Source organism: Salmo trutta, chromosome 23, assembly GCF_901001165.1.
Source record: "Salmo trutta chromosome 23, fSalTru1.1, whole genome shotgun sequence".
NCBI classification, from domain to species: domain Eukaryota; kingdom Metazoa; phylum Chordata; class Actinopteri; order Salmoniformes; family Salmonidae; genus Salmo; species Salmo trutta.
In genome coordinates, this window is record NC_042979.1 from 34,888,063 (window position 1) to 34,915,730 (window position 27,668).

The following is a 27,668-nucleotide window of genomic DNA, read 5'->3' on the forward strand; positions in this document are numbered from 1 at the left end:
CTTTTGTTTCTCTCTTCCGCACTGACAAAGAGAATGAGTTGAAGAGGGTTGGGGTATTTGTAGATTATGAGAAGAATATAGTCTCCTTTACAACATGACCAACAGCGATAATACTCATATCTATTCTTATGTAGAATGCAACTTCCCAGATGAACCCCTTCATCCAATCTTTAGTGCAAGCTCAACCCTCAGGATCATTCATCATTCATGTGCTAATGTTCAGAGTGGAGAACGTCAAGTGTTTCAGAGTGGAGAACGTCAAGAGGTTCAGAGTGGAGAACGTCAAGCGGTTCAGAGTGGAGAACGTCAAGTGTTTCAGAGTGGAGAACGTCAAGTGTTTCAGAGTGGAGAACGTCAAGAGGTTCAGAGTGGAGAACGTCAAGCGGTTCAGAGTGGAGAACGTCAAGTGTTTCAGAGTGGAGAACGTCAAGCGGTTCAGAGTGGAGAACGTCAAGTGTTTCAGAGTGGAGAACGTCAAGCGGTTCAGAGTGGAGAACGTCAAGTGTTTCAGAGTGGAGAACGTCAAGCGGTTCAGAGTGGAGAACGTCAAGCGGTTCAGAGTGGAGAACGTCAAGCGGTTCAGAGTGGAGAACGTCAAGTGTTTCAGAGTGGAGAACGTCAAAAGGTTCATAGACCTAGAAGTGACTCAATAGGATAGATGATAGCAATGTTATCAACCTATTGTTTCCACCAATCCAACCAGATCAGATCCCTTTAAGAAAGAGATAGGAAAGAAGAATTCAAAGTAGTTCAAACAGGACCCAGGTGTGAATCAATCCCTGCCTGACTAGAAGGGAAAGATGAAAACCAGCAGTACCTAGTGGGACATATTTAAGTATCCCTGGTCTAATGCATTGGCCAATGATATGATCTTTATTGATTGTATTGGTGGTCATAGAGCTCTGCTGTGAATCTCTGAAATCTTATTTCTGTTAGTAATTGACATTTGGTCAATTGTTAGTGTGCTTTGCCTTTTGAAGCTGTTGTCCAGGCAGCTTCTATGTATCCACTTTATCTGTTCCTTTGTTAACTTTTTATACCTGTTTTGTAAAGGACCGTTGTAATGCAAGGGCACATTTCTGCCAAAGCAGACTATAAAGTATCTTCAAAGCCCCTAACTAGACCATCAGGCTGCTATCTTTACAGTAAGTTATGTGCTAAAATGCATGGGAATGATATTAGATGTTGTGCTAAATATAATATGCCAAATATGCGTATATTATATGATAATAAAATATAATTTTGTTCATTGCATTGTTTGATTGTTGTAGAGTTATTACTATTCTATATCACTACTGTACTGTGTTGGGGGTTTATCTGGGATGGAGTTGTTCCTAGACGCTGAGCTGAGGTCAATTTAGCATTTCCCCAGTGTAGTTAAAGGTGAGGATTTGGGAAGGATAGGCTGGTCCTGGTTCAGTGTGCCTCGGCCTGGAGGGAGGGAGGGGAGGGGAATGGCATGGGAGGTGTGTGTGTGACAGTGACCACTTAATTCCACCGGAGGTTATTCACAGAAAGTGATTTACTGGAGCGCCTGCGCGGCAAATCGTAACAGATAGAATGAGCAGACGAGTGGGCGACCTCAGCCCGAAGCAGGTGGACGTTTTAGCCGAGGTAATTTAAACTTTCCACTATAACATTTCATGTTCTTTGTAGGCCTATATTCTAGCCTCTGTGTATTCAAGTTACTGTCTAAAAGGTTTTTGTCATATAGCCTATTCAGTGTATTCCTTAATTTCTTCCCCCAACAATTCTTTATTTAGTTCGTTGTGTCAGTATTGTGTTGTCTCGTGCTGCTAGTTTCGGGAGCGGATTGAGGACATTCTCCCAGACCTCCCCGCGCAGCATGATCACTACCTGCTCCGCTGGCTCCGAGGTGAAGTCAACGCTACATCTTTGTTCCCATAGCAACATCAGATAGTCCTACCCTGCATTTCTGCAGGTTATGTTTATATGTATTTGTTTTACCCGCAACATGAATTGCATACATTACGATATGATGGTAGGATGGTCATGTAAATCTCCTTTTTCTGAGATCAAATTAAAATAGGGTAGTACTATCTAAAGTGCTTTTCAACACCTCTATTCCTACTTAAGCAGGCCTATGTTCCTCGTGGTGAATAGAAAGAGGATGAAACGTGTGTTGATACAGTAGTCTATGTCTGAGTAAAAGTAGACCTAAAGGCTTCATTATCTCACTGATGTAGTGGACATGGGCTTAGCCAACAGCACATGCTCTCAGTTTCTCTGACCCCTAGAGAGTGAACCCTACAGTGAAACTTGTTGTCCAAGAATATGAGAACAGGTTATGTGACAACCACATAAGACAAATGTACAGTAATAACTTTCCACTCTCTGTCCCCATAGGGAGCTAAATCACACAGGTAGCCTAGGCATTTGAGGCATTTTGACAAGTTGTTGTGTTTTGACTAACCGTCAATCCACAACCCTGTTTTCAAATGATATTTGACTCCTATTGATGGTGGTGACATTTTTTGTAAATTTACAGTCAAATACAGTATTTTGTACATATATTACCTGTTGCAGAGAGACACTAGTTTTCCTATCAGATTGGGTGTAAGGTATTGAGGTATTGTTAACCCACACTCAGCAGACCCAGTGGTAATGGAACTGTTACAAATCGCCCCAAAAATGTACATATTGCCACTTTAACAAATATTTAGTAGTCAAGTTTCGGAGCATGTCTTTAAGGAAGGGAGATTTGTTTAACAATATATTTTTGGGCATTTAAAAATTTTCACAAGCATCCCCCACAAAAAAACATGAAGATAATTCCCCTTCTACACTCCCCCATGTCTCCAGTATCAGCTCCCACTCAATGATATCCTACAAAAAAACAGGGTTCATTGTTTGAAGTAATATTATTGTTGTTGTAAGATTGCAAACAGACTTGGCAGTTTCACTGTTATGGAGTCCAACTTTAAGGAGATTATTTTGTATACTTTTTAGCAAGTAGTTTGAAAGTAGTGTTCACTTTTATACTACGTCACATACTGTATGTGCAGATATGTGCACCACATCATTGTTCACTCTCTCTCTCGCTCTGCTGTGTGTACATGTTGTGCATCTTGCTTGCTGTCACTCATATGGCGAGGGGTTGAAGCTCATTGGTTGAAGTCAAATTGCTAGGGGGCTGGCCCACGTAGTGGAAAATGTAGGGAAAATAGCGTAGCACAGCTTCCAGAAAGACAGTCGCTTTCAAAATATGGATTTTGTAGATAATTGAGGCAAGACAGTAATTCTGCTCATATATTATGTATTTATGAACTACAAATACAGTCCAAAGTGGGAGATTTAGTAGTAGCCAAAGTTCTGGAGCATGTCTTCAAGGAAGTAATTTATTTTTCAACAATATAATGCCCCTTCTACCCCCAAACCCCCCCATACACAAAATTACAGACTACATGAGAGTACATAATACAGATCCCTTCAAACAGCCCCCCCCCTCCACTCCCCCACTCCCCCAACCAGTATTAGCCTCAATCCTATAAAAAAGAGCGAAACAGTGCCCTCTATATCAAATACTAGCAAATACATTTGTCAACATAAATACAAAGAAACACACACAGAGAGAAAATGAGAGGGGAGGAGAGGGGAAAAGAGAGAGAATCACCTTTGTGATACAAGATGCACCACTACATAATCAGAAACATGGATTGTTCAAAAACTTGTGTATAGGTAGCTGAAGAGTCAAGTAAGATTTGGGGACTGCATCCATGTTTGTGTATCTAGAGACTGGTCTCTGTCGTTTCTGCCTGCCAGTGTGGCTTCTGCTCTGGTGACATCTGACATTCGGCCACTTTGTTTTTGATAAGGTTTTGGAAGTAAACATCAGCTTATGGGGCACCTCGCTGGCCTGACCAATAGGGATGGACCGTGCGCCCTCTCCTCCTCCTGCCCTATGCCCACAAGAGCATATTTACTCAGCCAGTAGACCGGGTTTGGACAAGCAAAGTAGGCTAAATATCAGATGACTTCCAAAGCCTGATCTTCCTAAAAGCTGGTGCACATTTACATAATTTAGCAGACGCTCTTATCCAGAGTGACTTACAGGAGCAATTAGGGTTAAGTATCTTGATCAAGGGCACATTAACAGATTTTTCACCTAGTCGGCTCAGGAATTCGACCTTTCAGTTACTGGCCCAACGCTCTTAACCACTAGGCTACCTATATTCCAGAACAGTGGTCACCAACCGGTCGATCACGATCGACTTGTCGATTTCCAAGGCATTTCTCGTTGATCACCAAACATTTCAGTAAAAAACCCAACGATAAAGCCTTGTGTTCCTATTTTTTGTATTAGTATTGGGCTGTTGGTGGTAGGTGCATCCAATTCAGTTGTCCTGCGCGCCGGATAGGCAAACTGTTGCCATTTCATGTGTCTGAAGTTACAAACTCTTCCTCTCCAGGCCCACCGGGAAGGCAATCAAGTGCACTATAGGCCTACGGCTGGCAAAACATTTAAAACAACAACTAGAGAGAGACTGTCAACGAGTACACCAAAGACCTGATGTTTATATGAGTGAGTTCATGTTTAAGTTCTTACTCAGCACTGTCAACGCTTTGTATTCAACACTTTTAGAAACTATAAAATGCGCGTTCTTCCTATTTCCACTCAACAACAACAAGCACTGCAGCAGTAATGAATGAGTAGGAAAGTGTATCTATTGGCTTGCGTTGTTGTTATTATTAGCGACTTGGGTCTTTTTTAATATCAAGGAACATTTCACTTTCTCTGTTCATATGAGTAACAACATGCATTTGTGCACGAGGCAGAAATAACGCGGTGTGACTCGAGTTTCACCATCAGCTGGAAGACGGTGTCTCTTTTTGGTCAGTGTCAGTGGTGGAAAGGGAGAGCGGAGGGATGTTGAGAGACGGACTGCTGTCTTCGCTGAGACTGACCATCAGATGCAGGCACCATCTGCACAGTAAAATAAAAAGCAAATGATTTAAATGTATGCTCACTCAGCTGTGCCTCACAAGTAATACAACAATGGATCTACTACCGGTGTGATCATATAGCCTACCTCAAATTTTGAAATATAATTAAAAAAAATATACCAAACAACAATGCATTGGCAGGTAAATTCAAGCAAAGCCAGTATTCGGTGATAATGTAATGAACTTATTGCTACAGTACTGTTTTTAATTGGTTAATGTTGCATAGGCTTACATAATAAAAATCAGAGCGGTAGATCTCAGCATGCATTTTGACTAAGAAAGTGATCTTGACTCAGAAAAGGTTGGCGACCACTGTTCTAGAAAATCATGTTTTAAGCAGCAAACAGTGAACATACTTCTGTCTATGACTGTATTTCATTGTCCAGCTTCTGTGCCACATTGTTAATGTGTGTGATTATTTTATATTCTGTGGTTGGACAAAGGCCCTGATCAATTCAATAGAGCACTCAATTTCCTATTAGTCTCTTAGGGAAGTGTATTGACCTGTTGAATGAGGTAGGTGGACAGGTAGGGGAACAGGTCCAGTATCTTTAGCCTACCCATTGACAACCAGGCAGGCAGCTGGACACTTATCCTGTAATAGTCATTAGACAACACAGGGACCAGATTACTGCAACTAGGATGATGGTAGTGTACTCACTGTCTGTACACACAGGTGTGTGAGGACAATGTCATTAAACACACATAGCAGTGTTGTAGTAGCTACTAGGTGCCATGCATTGGCGTTTGGGCTTTTATAACGTAGAAGATTAAAACTCATTCTGCAAATATTGTATCAGCATTCACTACAGGCAAGGTATGCCATTAAATATTAGCTATTACATGATGTGTATGTGCACGTTTGTGTCCATATGAGTTGACTCTTCCACGTAGTGGGCATTACTTTCAGGAGTTTATACAACTTTTTCAACTGTGTCAGATTCGCTGTCTCACTGTCAGTGGATGGTGTTACTATGTACCCTGTACACTATTTGCACTTAATTATATGAATGACATCGGCCAACCTAAATTCAAGGCCATGACAATTCTATGGTCCATACTGTATGCTTAAGGAATATATGCATAACCAAATTTCCATAGGTGAGTTTTTTCACTCAAGCATAATAATTATTTATTATGTGTCCCTTTCGCGAAATTTGTCTTGCATTTGAAACTCAACAGCACAACATGAACATCACCAGATAGAGTGGCGCAGCGGTCTAAGGCACTGTATCTCAGGGCTAGAGGTATCACTACAGACCCTGGTTCGAATCCAGGCTATATAACAACCGGCTGTGATTGGGAGTCCCATAGGCGCACAATTGGCCCAGCATCGTCCGGGATTGGCTGGTGTAGGCCATTATTGTAAATAACAATTTGTTCTTAACTGACTTGCCTAGTTAAATAAAGGTTCCCACCAAAATTACATAAACATCACACAAAAAAGAGATGACAATGCTTTGTAATGTTTCGCTAACAAGAAATGAGTTGTCACATCGGTCGTCTAACGGGGACCAAGGCGCAGTGTGTAAAGTGCTCATATTTCCTTTATTAATGATAACGCTTAAACAAAAATGACAGCCAACAGTTCCGTCAGGTACATAGACAAAACGGAAAACAACTACCCACACCCACACATGAAAAACAGGCTGCCTAAGTATGGCTTTCAATCAGAGACAACGATAGACAGCTGCCTCTGATTGGAAACCATACCTGGTCAAAACATAGAAAACAAAAACATAGAAATTGAAATCTAGAAAAACCCCACATAGAAACAGAAAACCATACCACCCAAAACACCCACCTGTCATGCCCTGACCACTCTACTATGGAAAATGACCTCTTCCAAGGGTCAGGACATGACATTAGTGTTAGTAAGAAGGTATTGTATTAGCCTATATTGCTCAATTTCATTTCATAATTGTGAGTCTTAACTAAAATATCAGATGCCACTTTAAAGGCGGGAAGTGACCCTGGTAACGTGGCCACTCGAGCACTTTCTCTTGACCGAGGTAAAGCAAGTTTCAGGTTGGATATTCAATGGATATTCACGCTTTCAAGCCTCAATAGCTTTCAAACCACTTGAGCCACAGACTCCAAATAAGTGTCATGATATTGGAAAAATTGAGCACAACATTGCACAGGTCTGATTTTCACGATTTGGACATTCATTTGCTTTGCAAAGCTAATAAACATGTGGAAATGTGTGAGCAGCATTATGTATTCCTAGTTCAATTAGCTAGGGAGCAAACTTTTTTACATTCAAATTTTAATAGCTCCTTGGTCATGTGACCTACTGACCTCAAACAAGGTTCAGAATGTACACTCAGTGGGCCTACACATTGCACACCCTTTAGTTTGTCCATTTTCATCTCACACAATTTTACATGCATTTTTCAAATGTTCTAATTTCAGTAGCTCCTTGCTCATGTGACCTACTGACTTCAAACAAGGTTCAGAATGTACACTCAGTTCTTTCAGCTATAAATCACATGTTCAGACTTAACCTTTGACTTTTTATTTGCAAATGCAAATGTAACGCACTGTAGAGCCCTGCACATTGACCACCTACGTGTCTGGTCAAAAAGACGTTCTTACCCGCCAATACCTAAATCTACCTGCATTTGGCAGGTGTTAATGTTATGCCTGGTAACGAGTGTACATGCTTGGATGGCCATAATGATTGTCTATGTTACATCTTGTTTTGTCTTTTTTTGTATCATGACGAGTGTTGTTTTTCTTCTTTTCCAGCCCGAAGCTTCAATGTTCAGAAAGCAGAGGCGATGCTTAGAAAGGTGAGACCCTGTTTCAAGTGTTTGTTGATCTAACAAGGTCCTCCTGTACTCTCTGATATCTAAATACTGGCTACTTTCCTCTGGTTGACTTGTAATGAGAATTATTGACTGGATATATCCAATATACCATGTGCATGTTAATATATACTGTGTATCCATGATGCATTACCCTGTAATTAAAGAGTAACGTGTTATATTGATAAGAGTGACTAGAATGTAATAATAAAGATGGTGAGATAACAAGGTGACTGTCTGGTGTCTACGTTCTCCATGGTGATTGTTTAATAGAAACAATCTATTTCTATGGATTTGTTTTTTCTTTTACATCATCGGATTATAATATGGAACCCTGCGAGCTGCATCTTCAAGCTACTTATTACACACACACACACACACACACACACACACACACACACACACACACACACACACACACACACACAGGAGATAATAAAGTATCAGTATTAGCCTCCTGATCCCTTCCCAGAGTGCACTGCTTCCAAAATGCTCCATTATATGTGTGTGTTGCCTTTTGTTCAAAGTTCAAAGCCTTGAGGTTGTGTTTATCCAGAACTCCACATTATCCCACATTAAAAACACACACTTGAGAATCTTTTCAAAGGCAACATTTATTTAACATAACTCTTACTGCTAAAAGACTGTTCTGAACACAAGTTTCTCTCTCCTCTGTAGCATCTGGAGTTCAGGAAACACATGAAAGCAGACAGCATCATCACTGACTGGAGGCCTCCTGAGGTGCCTGCCTGCCTGCCTGCCTGCCTGCCTGTGTGTGTGCCTGCCTGCCTGCCTGCCTGTGTGTGTGCCTGCCTGCCTGCCTGCCTGTGTGTGTGCCTGCCTGCCTGCCTGCCTGCCTGCCTGCCTGCCTGCCTGCCTGCCTGCCTGTCTGTCTGTCTGCCTGTGTGTGTGCCTGCCTTTCTGTTTGTCTGTCTGGTGGAAAAGTACAGCTCTGTCTGTGACAGAGTACAGCTACACCATTAGGACTACCAGGGTTATTACACAGTGTAATAACACGACACAGATGTTGATACAAACTACCGTCTTACACAATGCACATTATGATCATTTGTGTGGCTTTCCTCCTTGCATGGTCAGATAGAGGTTGGTATGGGCACAGAATTAAATAGAACAACTATAATATATCTGGGTTGTAAAATCGTCTTGATTCTCAAGCTGTATGAGTTCTACAATACTGAGCAAAATATAAACACAACATGTAAAGTGTTGGTCCCATGTTTCATGAGCTGAAATAAAAGAGGCCAGACATTTTCTTATACGCACAAAAAGCTAATTTCTCTAAAATGTTATGCACAATTTTGTTTACATTCCTGTTAGTGAGCATTTCTCATTTACCAAGATAATTCATCCACCTAACAGGTGTGGCATATCAAGAAGCTGATTAAACGTCATGATCATTACACAGGTGCACCTTGTGCTGGGGACAACAAAAAGCCACTCTAAAATGTGCAGTTTTGTCACACAACACAATGCCACAGATGTCTCAAGTTTTGAGGGAGCGTGCAATTGGCATGCTGACTGCAGGAATCTCCACCAGAGATGTTGCCAGATAATTGAATGTTCATTTCTCAACCATAAACCGCCTATAACGTTGTTTTAGAGAACTTGGCTGTACATCCAACTGGCCTCACAACCACAGATCACGTGTATGGCGTTGTGTGGGCGAGCGGTTTGCTGATGTCAACGTTGTGAACCGAGTGCCCCATGGTGGCGGTGGGGTTTTTACATTTTAGTCATTTAGCAGACGCTCTTATCCAGAGCGACTTACAGTAGTGAATGCATACATTTCATTCATTTCATACATTTTAATTTTTATTCTCCGTACTGGTCCCCCGTGGGAATCGAACCCACAACCCTGGCGTTGCAAACACCATGCTCTACCAACTGAGCCACACGGGACTATGGTATGGGCAGGCATAAGCTACGGCCAGCGAACACAATTGCTTTTATCGATGGCAATTTGAATGCACAGAGATACCGTGACGAGATCCTCAGGCCCATTGTCGTGCCATTCATCCGCCGCCATCACCTAATGTTTCAGCATGATAATGCATGGCCCCATGTCGCAAGGATCTGTAATCTGTAAATTCCCAGTTCTTTCATGGTCTGCATACTCACCAGACATGTCACCCATTGAGCACGTTTGGGATGCTCTGGATTGACTTGTACGACAGTGTATTCCAGTTCCCGCCAATATCCAGCAACTTCACACAGCCATTGAAGAGTAGTGGGACAACATTCCACAGGCCACAATCAACAGCCTAATCAACTCTATGCGAAGGAGATGTCGCCCTGCATGAGGAAAATGGTGGTCACACCAGATACTGACAGGTTTTCTAATCCACGCCCCTACCTTTTTTCTTAAAGTATCTGTGACCAACAGATGCATATCTGTATTCCCAGTCATGTGAAATCCACAGATTAGGGCCAAATTAATTTCTTTCAATTGACTGATATCCTTATGTGAACTGCAAGTCAAATATTTGAAATTCTTGCATGTTGCATTTACATTTTTGTTCAGTATAATTAGTCCTGTCTAAATAAAATATTTCAAAATATTTCACCAGGGAGCATGACTTAGCCACAAAAGAGAATTTGCTTATTTTAAGAAAACTGCTGTGGATTGTTTCAAATCACAAGTGTGTTTGGGAAGCCGCAATTTGGGTTGTGTGCTTGGCAATAGGTCTAGCTGATTGAATTCTGGCTGTCAGTGAAAACCGTCTAAAAAATGTGATAAGATAATGTCTTGTGAGTATCATTTGCATGAAGAAAAAGGCGGGGTGGGGGGGGGGTGAAGATATGGTGCGTCTCCAGAATGCATATGTAGGAAAGTGCCCATTTGGCAATGTCTTATTTCTGATTGTCTTAACTCTCCACATACACAACACATTTTTTCTTCGCCTCACGCAAGTCAACAAAGTCTGTTTTTTATATCCATTGCCACTGATAATTCCTCAGTATTTGAAAAATCTTGTCAACACTCCCGGTAATCACCAAGCCTGAGTGTGAATTAGTAAAATATCACGATCTGATGATCCCATATATCCAGTGAAAACATCCTAAAACACAGCTTTCTGTTCCGAACTCATTGGCACAGGAAACTTTGAGGGCCCGGAATAGGCTAGTTGATACATTGTTGCAAATTTGTTAGGACAGCTTCGGGCCAGACCCTGTGATAATTTGATACAATGCTGAATTTCACTAGCAATAGCTCAAGTCAAGACATATAGAATGGGAGGCAGACAGGTGAAGAGAGATGAATGTGATTGAAAGGATATTTTCTTCTGATTTTATTTGTCCGGTTTAGGTCTATGTATTTTACTTAGTTGATGAAGGACGTTATAGGCCTACTGCTGCATTGATCTATAGGCTATCTCTGAGTTCCATGCTCTCATTTCTTTAGCCGCCAATGGATCACAATGTATCAATATGTCCATATGGCAGAGGCTAGTGCTCTCGCCATAGTTGAATTTTACTTAAGAGTGTTATGATTAACCACGTGACAATGATTTTCAGAAACTAAAATGTTGTTATTGAAATGAAACTGTTCCATGAAAATGTGCATATAGTTGAAGTAGGAAGTTTACATACACTTAGGTTGGAGTCATTAAAACTCATTTTTCAACCACTCCACAAATTTCTTGTTAACAAACTATAGTTTTGGCAAGTCGGTTAGAACATCTACTTTGTGCATGACACAAGTAATTTTTCCAACAATTGTTTACAGAGATTATTTCGCTGTATTTCACTGTATTAATTCACTGTTTCACAATTCCAGTGGGTCAGAAGTTTACATACACTAAGTTGACTGTGCCTTTAAACAGCTTGGAAAATTCCAGAAAATTATATCATGGCTTTAGAAGCTTCTGATAGGTTAATTGACATAATTTGAGTCAATTGGAGGTGTACCTGTGGATGTATTTCAAGGCCTACCTTCAAACTCAGTGCCTCTTTGCTTGACACCATGGGATAATCAAAAGAAATCAGCTAAGACCTCAGAAAATACGTGCATCTGTACAAACAAAAGTACGCAAGTATTAACACCATGGGACCACGCAGCCGTCATACCGCTCAGGAAGGAGACGCGTTCTGTCTCCTAGAGATGAACGTACTTTGGTGCGAAAAGTGCAAATCAATCCCAGAACAACAGCAAAGGACCTTGTGAAGATGCTGGAGGAAACAGGTACAAAAGTATCTATATCCACAGTAAAACGAGTCCTATATCAACATAACCTGAACGGCTGCTCAGCAAGGAAGAAGCCACTGTTCTAAAACCGCCATAAAAAGCCAGACTACGGTTTGCAACTGCACATGGGGACAAAGATTGTACTTTTTGGAGAAATGTCCTCTGGTCTGATGGAACAAAAATAGAACTGTTTGGCCATAATGACCATCGTTATGTTTGGAAGAAAAAGGGGGAGGCTTGCAAGCCGCAGCATCATGTTGTGGGGGTGCTTTGCTGCAGGAGGGACTGGTGCACTTCACAAAATAAATGGCATCATGAGGCAGGAAAATTATGTGGATATATTGAAGCAACATCTCAAGACATCAGTCAGGAAGTTAGAGCTTGGTCGCAAATGGGTCTTCCAAATGGACAATGACCCCAAGCATACTTCCAAAGTTGTGGCAAAATGGCTTAAGGACAACAAGGTCAAGGTATTGGAGTGGTCATCACAAAGCCCTGATCTCAATCCTATAGAAAAATTGTGGGCAGAACTGAAAAGCGTGTGCGAGCAAGGAGGCCTACAAACTTGACTCAGTTACACCAGCTCTGTCAGGAGGAATGGGCCAAAATTCACCCAACTTATTGTGGGAAGCTTATGGAAGGCTACCCGAAACGTTTGACCCAAGTTAAACTATTTAAAGGCAATGCTACCAAATACTAATTGAGGGTCTGTTTTCTTCTGACCCACTGGGAATGTGATGAAATAAATAAAACCTGAAATAAATCATTCTCTACAATTATTCTGACATTTCACGTTCTTAAAATAAAGTGGTGATCCTAACCGACCTAAGACGGGGATTTTTTACTAAGATTAAATGTCAGGAATTGTGAACAACGGAGTTTAAATGTATTTGGCTAAGGAGTATGTAAACTTCCGACTTCAACTGTATATACATATTCATAACTGGCACGCAGATCGGTAGAAATGGTAGGATAAATTGTAAGCTTCCCCAAACTTGAAAAAAACGGGCCTGCCTATGGAAATCAAAGGCCTGTCCAACGGATTCGTTCTGGCGCCGGGTCTGACTGTATGATGTGGTTCCCCAGGTGATCGAACGGTATGTGTCCGGGGGGATGTGTGGGTTCGACCTCGAGGGAAGTCCCATCTGGTACGATGTCATTGGGCCCCTGGACCCCAAAGGTCTGCTGCTGTCCTGCACCAAACAGGACTTCATGAGGACCAAGATCAGAGACACAGAGATGCTCCGCAGAGAGTGTCAGAAACAGACAGAGAAGGTACACTTTGAACTACCATGCTTTTATATGTATGACAATATTAACAGAATTGAGCACACTGTGCCTTCAGAAAGCATTCACACTCCTTGGCTTTTTCCACATTTATTTGTCTTACAGCCTGAATTTAAAATAGATTACATTTAGATTTTTTTGGTCACTGGTTTACACCCAATACCCCACAATGTCAAATAGAATTACGTTTTTTTTAAACATTTTGACAAATTAATTACAAATGAAAAGCTGAAATGTCTTGAGTCAATAAGTATTCAAACCCTTTTTTATGTCAAACCCTTTTTTATAGCAAGCATACATTCAGGAGTACAAATTAGCTTAACAAGTCACATAATAAGTTGAATGGACTCACTTTGTGTGCAATAATAGTGTTTAACATGATTTTTTAATGACTACCTCAAATCTCTGTACCCCACACATACAATTACAGTGCTTTCTGAAAGTATTCACACATTGACTTTTTCCACATTTTAGTTTTGTTAAAGCCTGAATATAAAATTGATTAAAATGGGAGATTTTTTCTCACTGGCCTAAACACAATACCTCATAATGTCAAAGTGGAATGATGGTTTTAGAAATGTTTACCATCATTAAAAAATGAAAAGCTCAAATGTATTGAGTCATTAAGTTTTCAACCCCTTTGTTAGGGCAAGCCCCTAAATAAGTTCAGGAGTAAAATGTGCTTAACAATCACATAATAAGTTACATGGACTCACTCTGTGTGCAATAATAGTGTTTAACATGATTTTTGAATGACTACCTCATCTCTACACCCCACAAATACAGTTATCTGTAAGGTCCTTCAGACAAACAGTGAATTTTAAATACCAATTCAACCACAAAGACAAGGGAGGTTTTCCAGTGCCTCGCAAAGAAGGGCACCTATTTGTAGTTGGGTACAAATAAAAAAGTAGACATTGAATATCCCATTGAGCATGGTGAAGTTATTAATTGTGCTTTGGATGGTGTATCAATACACCCAATCACTACAAAGAAACAGGTGTCCTTCCTAGCTCAGTTGCCTGAGAGGAAAGAAACTGCTCAGGGATTTCGGCCATCGAGACCAGTGGTGACTTTAAAACAGTTTAATGGCTATGATAGGAGAAAACTGAAGATGGATAAACAACATTGTAGTTACTCAACAATACTAACCTAATTGACAGATTGAAAAGAAAGAAGCAGGTACAGAATAAAAATATTCCAAAACATGCATCCTATTTGCAACTAGGCACTAAAGTACTGCAAAAAATGTGGCAAAGCAATGCACTTTTTGTCCTGAATACAAAGCATTATATTTGGGGCAAATCGAACACAACACATCACCAAGCATGGTGGTGGCTGCATCATGTTATGGGTATGCTTGTCATCGGCAAGGACAATGGAGTATTTAGGTTAAAAAGAAACTGAATAGAGCTAAGCACAGGCAAAATCATAGAGAAAAACCTGGTTCAGTCTGCTTTCCAACAGACACTGGGAGACAAATTCACCTTTCAGCAGGACAATATCCTAAAATACAATGCGGACAGCTGCTTGTCGAACATCTCATTCCAAAATCATGGGCATTAATACAGAGTTGGTCCCCCCTTTGCTGCTATAACAGCCTCCACTCTTCTGGGAAGGCTTTCCACTAGATGTTGGAATGTTGCTGAGGGAACTTGCTTCCATTCAGCCACAAGAGCATTAGTGAGGTTGGGCACTGATGTTGGGCGATTAGGCCTGGCTCGCAGTCGGCGTTCCAATTCATCCCAAAGGTGTTTGATGGGATTGAGGTCAGGGCCCTTTGTAGGCTAGTCAAGTTCTTCCACACCGATCTCGCAAACCATTTCTGTATGGACCTCGCTTTGTGCATGGGGGCACTGTCATGCTGAAACAGGAAAGAGCCTTCCCCAAACTGTTGCCACAAAGTTGGAAGCACAGAATCGTCTAAAATGTAATTGTATCCTGTACCGTTAAGATTTCCATTCACTTCAACTAACAGGCGGCGAGCTTTACACCACTCCAGCCAACGCTTGACATTGCGCATGGTGATCTTAGGCTTGTGTGTGGCTGCTTGTCCATGGAAACCCATTTCATGAAGCTCCTAACGAACAGTTATTGTGCTGACGTTGCTTCCAGAGGTAGTTTGGAACTCGGTAGTGAGCGTTGTAACCGAGGACAGACGATTTTTACGCGCCTAGCGCTTCAGCACTCGGCAGTCCCGTTCTGTGAGCTTGTGTGGCCTATCACTTCACGGCTGAGCCGTTGTTGCTCATAGACGTTTCCACTTCACAATAAAAGCACTTACATTTGACCATGGCAGCTCTAGCAGGGCAGAAATTTGACAAACTGACTTGTTGGAAAGGTGGCATCCTATGATGGTGCCACATTGATAAGGCCATTCTACTGCAAATGTTTGTCTATGGAGATAGCATGGCTGTGTGCTCGGTTTTATACACACCTGTAAGCAACGGGTGTGGCTGAAATTGCCAAATTCCCTCATTTGAAGTGGTGTCCATATACTTTTGGCCATGTAGTGTATGTAGATGAGATTCTTTCAATATGTTTTCAAACATTTCTAAAAACATGTTTTCACTTTGTCATTATGGAGTATTGTGTGTAGATGAGGGAGAAAATATATATATTTAATCGATTTTGAATTCAAGCTGTAACACAACAAAATGTGGAATATGTATTACAGTATGACAGGCCTTTATTCTAATCTCAGAGTGCCAGAAGCAGACGCTTTGACTGAGTATGATTTATTACATATATATTCAAAAAGATAAGGCTTTATTTATTAGAGTGCCAGAGACAGACATTCATTAAAGAGATTTTTGCATCGCCAAGAGTTGTGGGTTTGATTCCCGCTAGGGCCACCCGTACATAAAATGTATGCACCCATGCCTGTAAGACGCTTTGGATAAAAGTGTCTGCTAAATGGTGTATAATATTGTTATTGTTATTATTATTATTATTATATAGAACAACGAGAGGTTTGACTTAAAACGCTCTAAAAAATATCCCCCACCCCTTTTTCACTCTCTCTCGCTCTCTCTCTCTCCCCTCCCCGTCCCTCCCCACCTCCTCTCCTTCCCCCTCTATCAGTTGGGGGTTAATGTGGAGGCGATAACCCTGATCTATGACTGTGAGGGCCTGGGCCTGAAGCACCTGTGGAAGCCTGCTTTAGAGGCCTATGGAGAGGTGAACCCACTGAATGAAATAGATAAGAACATAATATATATACACTAATGGTTCTAAATAGTACCAGATATGGGTTCTTCGGCTTGTAACCATAGCAGCACCCTTTTTGGTGCTATATACAACCCTTTTTTGAAGGTTTAATAAAGAACCATACCCATCATGTTCTAAATGGAACCTGTATGGTGTTATAAAGAACCCTTTCCTAAGGTTCTATAAAGAATCATTAAAAAAGGTTCTATATAGCACCAAAAATGGGTTCTGCTATGGTTACAACCCTTTTGGGGTGATATAGAACCCTGTTTTATGGTTCTTTATAGAAACTTTATGTAGTAGGGTTCTAAACTCAGCAAAAAAAGAAACGTCCTCTCACTGTCAACTGGGTTTATTCTCAGAAAACTTAACATGTGTAAATATTTGTATGAACATAACAAGATTCAACAACTGAGACATAAACTGAACAAGTTCCACAGACATGTGACTAACAGAAATGGAATAATGTGTCCCTGAACAAAGTGGGGGTCAAAATAAAAACTAACAGTCAGTATCTGGTGTGGTCACCAGCTGCATTAAGTACTGCAGTGCATCTCCTCCTCATGGACTGCACCAGATTTGCCAGTTCTTGCTGTGAGATCATACCCCGCTCTTACACCAAGGCACCTGCAAGTTCCCGGACATTTCTGGGGGGAATGGCTCTAGCCCTCACCCTCCGATCAAACAGGTCACAGACGTGCTCAATGGGATTGAGATACGGGCTCTTCGCTGACCATGGCAGAACACTGACATTCTTGTCTTGCAGGAAATCCCACACAGAATGAGCAGTATGGCTGGTGGCATTGTCATGCTGGAGGGTCATGTCAGGATGAGCCTGCAGGAAGGGTACCACATGAGGGAGGAGGATGTCTTCCCTGTAACGCACAGCGTTGAGATTGCCTGCAATGACAACAAGCTCAGTCCGATGATGCTGTGACACACCGTCCCAGACCATGATGGACCGTCCACCTCCAAATCGATCCCGCTCCAGAGTACAGGCCTCGGTGTAACGCTCATTCCTTTGACGATAAACGCGAATCCGACCATCACCCCTGGTGAGACAGTAAAGAGCGCTTTTTGACATCCTGTCTGGTCCAGCGACGATGGGGTGTGCCCATAGGCGACGTTGTTGCCGGTGATGTCTGGTGAGGACCTGCCTTACAACAGGCCTACAAGCCCTCAGTCCAGCTTCTCTCAGCCTATTGCGGACAGTCTGAGCACTGATGGAGAGATTATGCATTCCTGGTGTAACTCAGGTAGTTGTTGTTGCCATCCTGTACCTGTCCCGCAGGTGTGATGTTCGGATGTACAGATCCTGTGCAGGTGTTGTTACACGTGGTCTGCCACTGCGAGGACGATCAGCTGTCCGTCCGTCCTGTCTTCCTGTAGCACTCTCTTAGGCATCTCACAGTACGGACATTGCAATTTATTGCCCTGGCCACATCAGCAGTCCTCATGCCTCCTTGTAGCATGCCTAAGGCACGTTCACGCAGATGAGCAGGGACCCTGGGCATCTTTCTTTTGGTGTTTTTCAGAGTCAGTAGAAAGGCCTCTTTAGTGTCCTAAGTTTTCATAACTGTGACCTTAATTGCCTACCGACTGTAAGCTGTTAGTGTCTTAACAAAGGATCCACAGGTGCATGTTCATTCATTATTTATGGTTCATTGAACATGCATGGGAAACTGTGTTTAACCCCTTTACAATGAAGATGTGGGAAGTTATTTGGATTTTTACGAATCATCTTTGAAAGACAGGGTCCTGAAAAAGGGACGTTTCTTTTTTTTCTGAGTTTATAAAAAGCCTTTCTCAATCTGAAATATTCTTTGTAGATCCTGTAGAAGAACCATACAGGTTTTTATTCTGGTCAGTCATATTATATTACATATCTTCTAATGAGCCACCTCCCCTACATTTAATTATCACTAAAAGAGCAAAGAACCCTTCTGTGAACTTTAAAGAACCATTGAAGAACACAAGGGTTATTTGAGTAATTATGGCTCCACATAGAACCATCACCCTTCCTAAAGATCCCTTGGGGACCCTCATCTTGTAGTGTTTATGCATCTCTTCGGGTGAGACCACCATGAATAGACGTGTCTGAAAAACAATGTGTCTGTCTGGCTGGCTGTCTGTCTGGCTGTTGTCTGTCTGGCTGGCTGTCTGTCTGGCTGGCTGTCTGTCTGGCTGTTGTCTGTCTGGCTGGCTGTCTGTCTGTCTGGCTGTCTGTCTGGCTGGCTGTTGTCTGTCTTGCTGGCTGTCTGTCTGTCTGGCCATTGCATGGCTGGCTGTTGCCTGTCTGTTGGCTGGCTGGCTGTCCCTCACTAATACTGTTGCAGATCCTTACCATGTTTGAGGAGAACTATCCTGAAGGACTCAAGAGGGTGTTTCTCATCAAGAGTGAGTCATCTAGATTCTGTATGTGTGTATGAGTGTGTGAGTGTGTGTGTGTGTGTGTAGTATCTATGTCTTACAATCTATGTCTTACAATATCTATGTCAATAAAATGTGAGTCACGGGAGGTTGGTGGCACCTTAATTGGGGAGGACGGGCTTGTGGTAATGGCTGGAGCGGAATTATTATGAGCCATCCTCCCCTCAGCAGCCTCCTGTGTTGTGCGTGCGTCCGTGTGTGTATTTATAGTGCCTCTCTCTCCCTGCAGCTCCTAAGCTATTCCCGATGGCCTACAACCTGGTCAAACACTTCCTGAGTGAAGAGACACGTCATAAGATCATCATTCTGGGATGTGAGTACTGTGTTCCCATATATACTACACACTAGGGAGCAGTTACAGTATATGTGAGGTATTTTTCTTATCAATATGGACTATTGGAATATGGTTTCTGTAAATGACAAAATATCACCTAATATTGCTCTTTGATATGGTATGTGTCTGTCTAATCCAGGGCACTCCTACCCTGTTCCTGGAGAGCTACCGTCCTGTAGGTTTTTACTCCAACCCTAATCTAATTGGCTGATAAGCTGAATCAGGTTAGTTACAACAGGTAGTAACAACAGTTGGAGCAAAAACCTACAGGAGGGTAGCTGTCCAGTAACAGGGTTGGAGAGCCCTGGTCTGTATCGTTTTGAGATGTCACTTCTTGCCATTAGGTGGTAATCTCACATCAGGTGGTGGTGGGCCAAGTGTACAGCTGTAACAAGCTTTTGAACCTCCCGTCTGTCTTTCTCTCCCCCTCTCTTTTCCCCCTCTCTTTTCCCCCTCTCTTTTCCCCCTCTCTCTGTCTCTAGCTAACTGGCAGGAGGTGTTACTTAAGCACGTTGACCCGGAGCAACTCCCGGTGGCGTACGGAGGAACCCTTACTGACCCTGATGGTGACCCTCGCTGTCGCACCATGGTGAGAGAGAGGGAGGGAGGGAGCGAGGTAACTTCCACAAAGCTGTGAACGATCTGAGAGACAAGGCAAGAAGGGACTTCTACGCCATCAAAAGGAACATCAAATTCGACATCCCAATTAAGATTTGGCTAAAAATACTTGAATCAGTTAAAGAACCCATTGCCCTTTATGGTTGTGAGGTCTGGGGTCCACTCACCATCCAAGAATTCACAAAATGGGACAAACACCAAATTGAGACTGCATGCAGAATTTTGATAAAAAATATCCTCCTTGTACAACGTAAAACACCAAAAATTGCATGCAGAGCAGAACTAGGCTGATACCAGAAAATAGCTTTTCAATTCTACAACCACCTAAAAGGAAGCGATTCCCAAACCTTCGATAACAAAGCTATCACCTACAGAGAGATGAACCTGGAGAAGTCCCCTAAGCAAGCTGGTCCTGGAGCTCTGTTCACAAACACAAACAGACCCCACAGAGCCCCAGGACAGCAACACAATTAGACCCAACCAAATCATGAGAAAACTAAAAGATAATTACTTGACACATTGGAAAGAATTTACCAAAAAACAGAGCAAACTAGAATGCTATTTGGCCCTAAACAGAGAGAACACAGTGGCAGAATACCTGACCACTGTGACTGACCCAAACATAAGGAAAGCAATAACTGTTTTTTGTTGTTGTTTTTTTTAACCCTTATTTTACCAGGTAAATTGACTGAGAACATATTCTCATTTACAGCAACAACCTTTGGAATAGTTACAGGGGAGAGGAGGGGGATGAATGAGCCAATTGGAAGCTGGGGATGATTAGGTGACCTTGATGGTCATATTGGGAATTTAGCCAGGACACCGGGGTTAACACCCCTACTCTTATGATAAGTGCCATGGGACCTTTAGTGACCACAGACTCTTGCTATAGCCTTGCTATTGAGAGAGGCCGCCATTGGCAGACCTGGCTCTCAAGAGAAGACAGGCTATGTGCACACTGCCCACAAGATGAGGTGGAAACTGAGCTGCACTTCCTAACCTCCTGCCAAATATATGACCATATTAGAGACACATATTTCCCTCAGATTACACAGACCCACAAAGAATTCGAAAATCCAATTTTGATAAACTCCCAAATCTATTGGGTGAAATACCAGTGTCCCATCACAGCAGCAAGATGTGTGACGTGTTGCCACAAGAAAAGGGCAACCATTGAACAAATACCATTGTAAATACAACCCTTATTAATGTGTATTTATTCTCCCTTTACACATCGTTATAACACCATATATAAACATAATATGACATCTGACATGTCTCTATTCCTTTGTAATGTTTACTGTTCATTTTTATTGTTTGTTTCACTTTTGTTTAGTATCAATGTCACTTGCTTTGCCAATGTTTTATTTTATTTAACCTTTATTTAACTAGGCAAGTCAGTTAAGAAAGAAATTCTTATTTACAATGACGGCCTACACCGGCCAAACCCCGGACGACGCTGGGCCAATTGTGCGCCGCCCTGTGGGACTCCCAATCACAGCCGGTTGTGATATAGCCTGAATGTAAACATCTCTATTGAATTAAGAGAGTGTGTGTGTGTGTGTGTGTGTGTGTGTGTGTGTGTGTGTGTGTGTGTGTGTGTGTGTGTGTGTGTGTGTGTGTGTGTGTGTGTGTGTGTGTGTGTGTGTGTGTGTGTGTGTGTGTGTATTTGTGCATGAATTCATGTGTGTGTTGTGGTGGTAGATAAACTACGGTGGTACGGTGCCCAGGTCGTACTATGTTCAGGACAATATGGTCAAGATCCAGTATGACAACAGTGTGACCATCAGCCGAGGCTCCGCCTTGACACTGGAGTATGACATCACCACCCCCAGCAGCATCCTCAGGTAACCAACCTTTAACCCTGACAACTGACCTCTAACCCTTACCTTACTTCCCAAACCGGGCTGTAATCTTTGACCTTAAAGCTGAAGTCCGCATAAGGTGAAACAGCATTACTGTTCGCCCCCAGCGCCTTTGTTGTTTTTGTTGCTGAAACAAACCAAAAATCTGCAAAACTTATTGTGTTCTATCTCTCATGCCATGATGCCTGAGGGAAAACAACAGTGTTCGTTGTTTGAAGTAACTTCTTTGTTGTTGTAATATCCCAAACGGACATGGCAGTTTCACCAAGTGCAGATTCCAGCTTTAAGTCTGACCGAACACACTAGAGTTAAACCCTGACCCCAAACTGACATGGGTGTCTTCCATATTGATTTCTCCTACCCAGTGGTGATTTCAGATCAGTGCAGATGAAGGAGAGGAAGCCACTTTACACTATTGAGATGCAGCCCTGGTAAAGATGTCACGTGGAGTAACACCTCCCCTCCTCTCTTCTCGTCCATCTTCCTTCCTCCTCCCCTCTATCTCCCCACCTCCCTCCCTCCATCTCCTCCTCCACCCTCTCCTCTCTAGGTGGCAGTTTGCCAGTGATGGGGCAGACATAGGCTTTGGGGTGTTCATGCAGACGCAGGAGGGGGGTGGGGCTCAGAAGGTGGGGGATATGCTGCAGGTGGTGCCTAGTGAACGCTACAACTCACACATGGTCCCAGAGGACCGCTCACTCACCTGCCCTGAGCCTGGAACTTGTGAGTACACACCAGTGGAGGCTGCTGAGGGGAGGACGGCTCATAATAATGGCTGGAACAGAGCGAATGGAATAGAATCAAACTATGTGTTTGATGTATTTGATACTATCCTACTCATTCCACTCAAGCCATTACCATGAGTCCGTCCTCCCCAATTAAGGTGCCACCAACCTCCTTTGGTACACACACACACACACACACACACACACACACATTGGTAGAGACACACACAGATACAGATACACACATAGATGAACACATACACACAAAGATGTTCAGACCCCTTCTCTTTTTCTACATTTTGTTACGTTACAGCCTTATACTAAAATTGATACAATTTTAAAAAATCCTCATCAATCTGCACACAATACCACATAATGACAAAGCAAAAACAAGTTTTTACACATTTTTGCTCATTTATAAAAATAAAAAACAGAAATACCTAATTTAAATAAGTATTCAGACCCTTTGCTATTAGACTTGAAATTGAGCTCAGGTGCATCCTGTTTCCCTTGATCATCCTTACATTTACATGTTTTACATTTTAGTCATTTAGCAGACGCTCTTATCCAGAGCGACTTACAGTAGTGAATGCAGACATTTCATATCCTTGAGATGTCCACCTGTGATCATCCTTGAGAGTCCACCTGTGGTAAAATCAATTGATTGGACATGATTTGTCAAGGCACACACCTGTCTATATAAGGTCCCACAGTTGAGAGTGCATGTCAGAGCAAAAACCAAGCCATGAGGTCGAAGGAATTGTCCGTAGAGCTCCGAGACAGGATTGTATCGAGGCACAGATCTGGGGAAGGGTACAAAAAAAATCAGCAGTATTGAGGTCCCCAAGAACACAGTGGCCTCCATCATTCTTAAATTGAAGAAGTTTAGAGCCACCAAGACCACCATTCCTAAAGCTGTCCGCACGGCCAAACTGAGCAATCGGGGAAGAATGGCCTTGGTCAGGGAGGTGACCAAGAACCCGATTTTCACTCTGACAGAGCTCCAGCGTTCCTCTGTGGAGATGGGAGAACCTTCCAGAAGGAATTCATCTCTGCCGCACTCCACCAATCAGGCCTTTATGGTAGAGTGGCCAGACAGAAGCCGCTCCTCAGTAAAAGGCACATGACAGCTCGCTTGGAGTTAAAGGACTTTTCGGAATATGAAAAACAAGATTCTCTGGTCCGATGAAACCAAGATTGAATTCCAAGCATCACGTCTGGAGGAAACCAGGCACCGCTCATCACCTGGCCAATACCATCCCTATGGTGAAGCATGGTGGGGCGGAATCATGCTGTGGGGATGTTTTTCATTGGCAGGGACTGCCACTCCGTTAATCGAGGGAAAGATTAAGAGAGATCCTTGATGAAAACCTGCTTCAGAGCACTTAGGACCTCAGACTGGGGTGAAGGTTTACCTTCCAACAGCACAACAACCCTAAGCACACAGCCAAGACAACGCAGGAGTGGCTTTGGGACAAGTCTCTGAATGTCCTTGAGTGGCCCAGCCAGAGCCCGGACTTGAACCCGATCAAACATCTCTGGAGAGACCTGAAAATAGCTGTGCAGCAACACTCCCCATCCAACCTGACAGAGCTTGAGAGGATCTGCAGAGAAGAAAGGGAGAAATTCCCCAAATACAGGTGTGCCAAGCTTGTAGCGTCATACCCAAGAAGACTCAAGGCTGTAATCACTGCCAAAGGTGCTTCAACAAAGTACTGAGTAAGGGTCTGAATACTAATGTAAATGTGATATTTCAGTTAATAAAATCATGTTTTTTGCATTGTCATTATGGGGTGTAGATTGATGAGGGGGGGAAACTATTTAATACATTTTTGAATAAGGCTGTAATGCAACAATATGTGGAAAAAGTGAATAGGTCTGAATACTTTCCTGAATGCACTGTATACACTTGCACATACAAATAGACACTCACACTAACAGATACACACATACAGCTATACAGATACACACATACAGCTAGACATATACACACACAGCTAGACATATACACACACAGCCAGACATATACACACACAGCTAGACATATACACACATACAGCTAGACATATACACACATACAGCTAGATATTTACCCACATACAGCTAGACAGATACACACATACAGCTAGACAGATACACACATACAGCTAGACATATACACACATACAGCCAGACATGTACACACATACAGCTCGACAGATACACACATACAGCCAGACATATACACACATACAGCTAGACATATACACACAAACAGCTAGACATATACACACATACAGCTAGACAGATACACACATACAGCTAGACATATACACACATACAGCCAGACATATACACACATACAGCCAGACGTATACACACATACAGCCAGACAGATACACACATACAGCTAGACATATACACACATACAGCTAGACAGATACACACATACAGCCAGACATATACACACATACAGCTAGACATATACACACATACAGCTAGACATATACACACATACAGCTAGACGTATACACACATACAGCTAGACGTATACACACATACAGCTAGACGTATACACAAATACAGCTAGACGTATACACACATACAGCCAGACATATACACACATACAGCTATACATATACACACATACAGCTAGACATATACACACATACAGCTAGACATATACACACATACAGCTAGACATATACACACATACAGCTAGACATATACACACATACAGCTAGACATATACACACATACAGCCAGACATGTACACACATACAGCTAGACAGATACACAGTAGTAATTCTGTATTGTGTCCTGTGTGTAGATGTGCTGCGTTTTGACAACACCTACAGCGTGCTGCAGTCGAAGAAGATCAGCTACACTGTCAATGTTCTACTGCCAGACGGACAGACACAGAGCCCTAGGAGTATCAGAGGGGATGGACGGCTGGAGTAACACACACACACAACACACACACACCTACTGACAGACAGACACAGAGCCCTAGGAGTATCAGAGGGGATGGACGGCTGGAGTAACACACACACACACAACACACACACACCAACTGACAGACAGACACAGAGCCCTAGGAGAGAGGGCCCAGACATCTAGCATCACAGACATGCCCACACACAAACACACAAATATGAGATCTGGGGTAGTGAAGATAGCAATGTAGAGTATACAGTTTAAACACCACTGTTCTCAGTTATGAGCATTAGCTATTATGACAGGACATTTTCCAATGCTTTTCTAGAAAAAAGGATCTGTACAAACATTTTGTACAAGAGTCACGTTAGGTTTGAGTTAGGACTATACGTCTTTGTTTAATAGTATTGTGTGAATGGAATAGAGACAGTTTTCAGCACAGAAAAGACACTTTGTTATATAGGCTACATTAGTTCAATATAAAAAGACAAACGGTGCATGTGGAAGGAATGAAGGAATGATTACCGTATGAAGTGGAGCAATGAATATAGTTTAGTGTTTTCACTAACGATGCCTCTCATTAACAGTTTCATTAACAATTGTATTAATTGACAGCCGATAGATAGGCTACATATCTTTATAGGTTGTTTTACTATTATAGCAACCCTAAAGAGATGATTCTTACACAATGTTAAGATTAAGATGCACTCATTGTCAATGGGTGGTATTAATAGATCAGTCATTCTAGAAAGGCTATCTCTCATAATCGTAAAATATTTATTTTCAAAATGCAAGTTGAATCCTGAAAATGTTTAAGATGTTTCTTGATCAGAATTATATTCATAATATTCAAATGTTGTAGTATCATGACATTTTAAATGTTCTTGTACCATGATTCTTTTTTTGAAGAATAAATGTTATTTGACTGCGCTATTTTAAAAGCGCTGCCCAATCAGGGATATTCCGTTTTTGTCCACTAGATGGCAATATAAGATCGCATAAAAACTACTATCATTGGATTAAACACAACCGTGATTTCTACAGTATTGTTACGTAGCTCTAGGTCACGGAAAAGTCAGAGGATTTTTTTAAATCATAGATTAGCAGAGAATTAAGTCATATCTACCTCACTAGGCTACTACACGGTGACATATTTAAAACTGGTACGCACAAATTGAATAGCCTAAAGCATAGGTTTATTTTTTTTTATAAAACATTAGATTATTTCAATCATTACGCTAGCCTTTTAGCCTAAATTGTTTTATTATTCATATTTTAGTCTGTTTAAAAATGCACATTTAACACGTTTTGTTGTTGATGTTTGTTGATGTCATTCTTGTCCACCCTTTGTTTTTGACCATCCATCCCTTAATAAGAGATTGAGAGACTATCAGCTCATAGTCACATCTACCAGTGACCACCTGCGGTGAGTTGCATCAGTAACACTGACTGCAACTGTCTCAGTGACGCGAATGACCATTGACTATCCATCTGCTTTGCCACTGAGCACAGACGTTACCACATCATGCACATCTTTGGTTTGGTTGAGTGGTCTTCAACCCTGAATCCAATCTAAAAAACAACAACTTTTAGACAGGGTCTTTTGGTTGAAACTTAAATTGAACTGAGACCCACTGTTGCCCACACTGCTATGCCTGGCCGCCAGAGCCAGAGAGATGCGGGTGAGACACATAGATGCAGTGTGCCGACCCTTTACATAACAGCTGGGTCTTTGACTGTCTATAAACCGCAGGGCACCGCAGGATTCACTCTGCCACATTGCCTTGGTCCTTTATGGCAAAATGGGATGATGCAATTTAATTAGGGATAATATGCCTTGGGCTGATATTAAGACGCAAGCTATGGATCATTGATTAGGCGCAATGTTATGATATTCTATCTTGTAGACCATTTGAGGTGACAATGAAGCCTATGTATGGGCTATAAACAATCACAACGGTGAGCCTAATAAATGATAAGATACAGAATGAAATTAGCAAACACTAAAATTGCTCAGTCCAAAATGTGTGTACACTATAGGTCTACATAATTAGTCTGGCTAACACGAACTGCAAGTACATACACTATATATAAAAGTATGGGGACACCCCTTCAACTATTTCAGCCACACCCGTTGTTGACAATGTAATCTCCATAGACAAACATTGGCAGTAGAATGTTAAGAATAAATTCTTATTGGCAATGCCTTACTAAAGAGCTCAGTGAGACTGTCATAGGATGCCACCTTTCCAACAAGTCAGTTCGTCAAATTTCTGCCCTGCTAGAGCTGCCCCGGTCAGT

The 27,668-nt window shown here is 42.1% G+C and overlaps 1 protein-coding gene across 3 annotated transcripts; it reads left to right on the plus strand.

Moving 5' to 3' along the window:
* Positions 1 to 1,504: 1,504 nt before the first annotated feature.
* sec14l7 (SEC14-like lipid binding 7) lies at positions 1,505 to 26,324 on the plus strand. 3 transcript variants are annotated; one of them, XM_029709974.1, is made up of 13 exons: positions 1,505 to 1,614; positions 1,801 to 1,876; positions 7,717 to 7,760; positions 8,454 to 8,516; positions 13,069 to 13,257; positions 16,354 to 16,449; positions 18,816 to 18,876; positions 19,139 to 19,222; positions 19,726 to 19,832; positions 21,566 to 21,708; positions 22,277 to 22,449; positions 25,261 to 25,360; positions 25,444 to 26,324. In XM_029709974.1, the coding sequence occupies exons 1-13, from the start codon at positions 1,561 to 1,563 to the stop codon at positions 25,472 to 25,474; spliced, it is 1,221 nt and encodes a 406-aa protein (XP_029565834.1). In that variant the 5' UTR covers positions 1,505 to 1,560; the 3' UTR covers positions 25,475 to 26,324. The 3 variants fall into 3 exon arrangements, with proteins under 3 accessions (XP_029565834.1, XP_029565833.1, XP_029565835.1); XM_029709975.1 differs by adding an exon at positions 4,431 to 4,543 and having other exon boundaries at positions 1,589 to 1,614; positions 25,261 to 26,322; XM_029709973.1 differs by having other exon boundaries at positions 25,261 to 26,322.
* Positions 26,325 to 27,668: the final 1,344 nt, after the last annotated feature.